General features: G+C 44.0%; 1 protein-coding gene across 1 annotated transcript in view; it reads left to right on the forward strand.

Annotated features, from left to right (window-relative positions):
- The window catches only part of LOC138367490 (uncharacterized), a 34,709-nt gene extending 31,368 nt beyond the window's left edge, over positions 1–3,341 (forward strand). Inside the window, exons 3-4 of the mRNA XM_069329160.1 lie at positions 888–981; positions 1,250–3,341. Of these exons, the coding sequence (XP_069185261.1) occupies positions 888–981; positions 1,250–3,341 (2,186 nt within the window). The remainder of the gene's footprint in view (positions 1–887; positions 982–1,249) is intronic.
- The last annotated feature ends 2,877 nt before the right edge of the window (positions 3,342–6,218 follow it).

Genomic DNA, 6,218 nt, shown 5'->3' on the forward strand with positions numbered 1-6,218 from the left:
CTTGGAACTTTGTGTTCCCAGTAGCGGAATCTTAAACAACAACAACAACAGATGATTTGACGTTGCCAAAGTTCTTTTATTGTTGATCATAACTTGATTTAACATTATTAATGGGCCTCTTGCAGTTGACTTTACCTGGATAATGTTGATTTAATGATGTTATATGATGAGTTAACATTGATCCTACGGTTACTTAACGTTGTTCATATGCTCATTTAATGTCGCTCCTACACTGAGAAAAAACGCTGAACCTATGATGATTTAGCATTGATCTTACGTTGAATAAACGTAACCCGACGTTGACCCAACGTTTACTCTGTGTTATATCAACGTATTTTCGCCGCTGAAATATTTTTTAAGCTCCATTTTTTTTAGGTTGTGAGAGAAGGCGACACATTGGTGTGGAGCGGTGCTAATTAGTCCCATTCACAGCTCCGTCTCGCGCCGTCCGGTAATGAAGGACCAGATTACTTCCCCTTGAAGGGCCCCAGACGTCCCCCAGCAAGCACAGGACGTAAGACGTCCCCCAGCAAGCACAGGACGTAAGACGTCCCCCAGCAAGCACAGGACGTAAGACGTCCCCCAGCAAGCACAGGACGTGAGACGTCCCCCAGCAAGCACAGGACGTGAGACGTCCCCCAGCAAGCACAGGACGTAAGACGTCCCCCAGCAAGCACAGGACGTAAGACGTCCCCCAGCAAGCACAGGACGTAAGACGTCCCCCAGCAAGCACAGGACGTAAGACGTCCCCCAGCAAGCACAGGACGTGAGACGTCCCCCAGCAAGCACAGGACGTGAGACGTCCCCCAGCAAGCACAGGACGTAAGACGTCCCCCAGCAAGCACAGGACGTAAGACGTCCTGTAACGTAACGTGTTTATGGACCAGTCCTAGCTGTTGCCCGGCTCCCAGCAGTGTCCCAGCAAGCTCCCAGGGAGGAGGGGAAATTAGAAGAGACATGGGACGAAGGAGAAAGGAATAAGTAAGGGTGAAAGAGAAGAAAGGGAAGTAAGGGTGAAAGAGAAAGGCAAGAGGTGAGAGCGTTTTCTATAGACAACACCAGCATCATTAAGGAGAGACTACACTAAGGGAGCGCCCCCGGGCCCCGTGAAGGCGTCACACTCTGAGGACGGCCGGCATGAGGCACTTGTCCTCACAACTCTTGCTTCACTGCTCACTCAACCTGTCTCTCAACGTCTGCACCAAGTACTTTAACATGGTACCATTAGGGACGGTATAACTACCATCAGGGACGGTATAACTACCATTAGGGACGGTATAACTACCATTAGGGACGGTATAACTACCATCAGGGACGGTATAACTACCATCAGGGACGGTATAACTACCATCAGGGACGATATAACTACCATTAGGGACGGTATAACTACCATCAGGGACGATATAACTACCATTAGGGACGGTATAACTACCATCAGGGGCTATATAACTACCATCAGAGACGCTATAACTACCATCAGGGACGATATAACTACCATTAGGGACGGTATAACTACCATCAGGGACGATATAACTACCATTAGGGACGGTATAACTACCATCAGGGACGGTATAACTACCATCAGGGACGGTATAACTACCATCAGGGACGATATAACTACCATCAGGGACGGTATAACTACCATCAGGGACGGTATAACTACCATCAGGGACGATATAACTACCATTAGGGACGGTATAACTACCATTAGGGACGGTATAACTACCATCAGGGGCTATATAACTACCATCAGGGACGGTATAACTACCATTAGGGACGGTATAACTACCATTAGGGACGGTATAACTACCATTAGGGACGGTATAACTACCATTAGGGACGGTATAACTACCATTAGGGACGGTATAACTACCATCAGGGGCTATATAACTACCATTAGGGACGGTATAACTACCATTAGGGACGGTATAACTACCATTAGGGACTGTATAACTACCATTAGGGACGGTATAACTACCATCAGGGACGGTATAACTACCATCAGGTACGGTATAACTACCATTAGGGACGGTATAACTACCATTAGGGACGGTATAACTACCATTAGGGACGGTATAACTACCATTAGGGACGGTATAACTACCATTAGGGACGGTATAACTACCATTAGGGACGGTATAGCTACCATCAGGGACGGTATAGCTACCATCAGGGACGGTATAGCTACCATCAGGGACGGCATAACTACCATCAGGGACGATATAACTACCATTAGGGACGGTATAGCTACCATCAGGGACGGTATAGCTACCATCAGGGACGGTATAACTACCATTAGGGACGGTATAACTACCATCAGGGACGGTATAACTACCATCAGGGACGGTATAACTACCATCAGGGACGGTATAACTACCATCAGGGACGGTATAACTACCATCAGGGACGGTATAACTACCATCAGGGACGATATAACTACCATTAGGGACGGTATAACTACCATTAGGGACGGTATAACTACCATCAGGGGCTATATAACTACCATCAGGGACGGTATAACTACCATTAGGGACGGTATAACTACCATTAGGGACGGTATAACTACCATTAGGGACGGTATAACTACCATTAGGGACGGTATAACTACCATTAGGGACGGTATAACTACCATTAGGGACGGTATAACTACCATCAGGGGCTATATAACTACCATTAGGGACGGTATAACTACCATTAGGGACTGTATAACTACCATTAGGGACTGTATAACTACCATTAGGGACGGTATAACTACCATCAGGGACGGTATAACTACCATCAGGTACGGTATAACTACCATTAGGGACGGTATAACTACCATTAGGGACGGTATAACTACCATTAGGGACGGTATAACTACCATTAGGGACGGTATAACTACCATTAGGGACGGTATAACTACCATTAGGGACGGTATAGCTACCATCAGGGACGGTATAGCTACCATCAGGGACGGTATAGCTACCATCAGGGACGGCATAACTACCATCAGGGACGATATAACTACCATTAGGGACGGTATAACTACCATCAGGGACGGTATAACTACCATTAGGGACGGTATAACTACCATCAGGGACGGTATAACTACCATCAGGGACGGTATAACTACCATCAGGGACGGTATAACTACCATCAGGGACGGTATAACTACCATCAGGGACGGTATAACTACCATCAGGGACGGTATAACTACCATCAGGGACGGTATAACTACCATCAGGGACGGTATAACTACCATCAGGGACGGTATAACTACCATCAGGGACGGTATAACTACCATCAGGGACGGTATAACTACCATCAGGGACGGTATAACTACCATCAGGGAGTGGGTGTAGGGAAGGAGGGAACTCTCTGGGTAGTCCTGTAAGTAGTGGGAAGTGCGACGTAGAGCGGCAATTTTGTTTTTTTCGACTGCCGCTCTACGTCGCAGGGGTATTTTCAACTTTTAGACCGGCAATTTTGTTTTTTTCGACTGCCGCTCTACGTCGCAGGGTTATTTTCAACTTTTAGACCGGCAATTTTGTTTTTTTTCGACTGCCGCTCTACGTCGCAGGGTTATTTTCAACTTTTAGACCGGCAATTTTGTTTTTTTTCGACTGCCGCTCTACGTCGCAGGGCTATTTTCAACTTTTAGACCGGCAATTTTGTTTTTTTTTTCGACTGCCGCTCTACGTCGCAGGGTTATTTTCAACTTTTAGACCGGCAATTTTGTTTTTTTTCGACTGCCGCTCTACGTCGCAGGGCTATTTTCAACTTTTAGACCGGCAATTTTGTTTTTTTCGACTGCCGCTCTACGTCGCAGGGTTATTTTCAACTTTTAGACCGGCAATTTTGTTTTTTTTCGACTGCCGCTCTACGTCGCAGGGTTATTTTCAACTTTTAGACCGGCAATTTTGTTTTTTTTCGACTGCCGCTCTACGTCGCAGGGCTATTTTCAACTTTTAGACCGGCAATTTTGTTTTTTTTCGACTGCCGCTCTACGTCGCAGGGTTATTTTCAACTTTTAGACCGGCAATTTTGTTTTTTTTCGACTGCCGCTCTACGTCGCAGGGCTATTTTCAACTTTTAGACCGGCAATTTTGTTTTTTTCGACTGCCGCTCTACGTCGCAAGGTTATTTTCAACTTTAGACCGGCCGTTTTGGTTTTTTTCCGGGGCCTGTCTACGCACCCCTAGTTTCACGAACTTGAAGTACGACATAGACCATGCGTTTTTTTGTTTTTCAGGAGCCGGTCTACGCACCCTGGGTTTTCTACAAGTCGCTCTATGGCCCCTGTCATTTTCGCTCAAGGGGATTAAACGGCCGCCTCCAGTCATCCCCAAATTTCGTTGGCTCAGTGACCCTGCACAGACATTGCTAATGGTCAATGACGTCACCAGCTAGCCGCTCAGCGTTCCTGCACAGGCACGTTCAAGGGGATTAAAAAGCCGGTCTATGAGTCATGTGTTTTGCGATACAACAGTGTCCTTGAAACCTAATATAAAATACCATCATCCCTAGTCTATTTTTAATTTCATATTTACTTCCAACCATCGCCCATTACATTTATCAAAGAGGATCATGTATGTGAGGGAAGAACATAACTTCAGCACTGCAAGAAGTTATGTGTGTATTTTCAAGTTCGTCCCCTGCTGCCTGTATTTACCCAGGTCTTTTTTCCTAAATGTAAAACTTATCCAATTCATTCCTGTTCTGTTTCATGTTGATACGTTTAATAGGTTATTAATATTCCCCTTTACTAAGACCATTCAGTCACACCTCTATCATGTCACCCCTATTTCTTCTTTGTCGTCGTCGTTCTAGAGAATGTAATTTGAGCTTTGACAATCTTTCTTAAAGGATCGTTTATTATGCATAGGGCAAAAAATAAAATGAAAAAACTGCTATCAGTCGTTTATATGAAAAAATAGAGGCCTGGGCATTGGTAATTTCAATGCGTGTTCAGTAGTAAACCAATATTGACCTTAACCTCACACACGTCTCACATTCTCTCAAAACATACCTCCCACACCTTGCTGTAGCATATAACAAATAAAAAAACTCATTCAGTAAAAGCAAGCCTCTCATGTTTTGAAATAAGGCCTTCTGCAGTTACCGCCTTTTGTTACGTCATCATCCCTAATGTGGCGCGAGGCGTCAACTGGCTAAATGCGGATCCCAGGAGGTTCACACATAAGTGTGAACTCTTAATCTGGCTTAATACCTCACCTGTACTCTGTGCTTCATCAAAGTTGATATTCAGCTACAATAGCTCGTATTTTGGCTCATTGCTTATATTTTCTGTTATTCATAAACCCGATCAAACCTTCCTAACCTAACCTATCCTAACATATTATTTATAACAAACAAATACATTCTACAGAACAGTTATTGTTGTTGTTTAGTGACATCGTGAAAAGCGAGCTCAGGTATAGGGAAATTTATTGATGGTCATTAGCATATAGGTGTGAAGGTATTACAGCACCTTACTGGTCAACTATGTATGACGTCACCAGACAACCAATGCGACCTTTGGCGTCCTACTGGCATGTGTATTTGATGTTATTATTCAAAAATGACTAGACTATCCATCCCCACCTAACCTAATCAGAGGACTAAGAATATACATATTAGTCATCCACAACTGTAATCATTATTCAGTGATAAGTTCAAAAGTATAACAGAAGCCCAAATGTCGTACTGCAATTTAAGCAGAATCGTACATCTGGCAGCATAGCAGGTGAGCTGAACATAAGAATAAAGGTAACTGCAGAGGTCCTATTGGCCCATACGAGGCAGCTCCTATATATTTCCACCCAATCTCATTCATGTCCACCCTATGCTTAAAACAACCAAGGGATCCCACTTAAAGTATTAGTTTACAATAATAGTTTTAATAAATAGCTCTTATTCTAGTTTTATACACAACAGCAATTATGAAACCCTATAGCTAGATATTCTACTATAATCCACAAGTAGTTACCACACATCTGGCAGTACAGCGGATTAGTAGCTGTGTTCATAGGCTAGTCAACTGTTCTCACATCCATCAAATAGATATCCAAATGTCGCACCTCAATTCATCCATCTAGCAACTCAGCTGGATGTTAGCCACTATATTCATAGGCTAATCATTTCTACACCTCAAAAAATCCTAGTCTTGCTACGCAAATCAGCTAACTTGTTTCTAAACCAACACTCGCAAATACAATCATGCATACCTACACATACTT

Source organism: Procambarus clarkii, chromosome 22 (assembly GCF_040958095.1).
Source record: "Procambarus clarkii isolate CNS0578487 chromosome 22, FALCON_Pclarkii_2.0, whole genome shotgun sequence".
In the NCBI taxonomy this organism is placed as follows: Eukaryota; Metazoa; Arthropoda; class Malacostraca; order Decapoda; family Cambaridae; genus Procambarus; species Procambarus clarkii.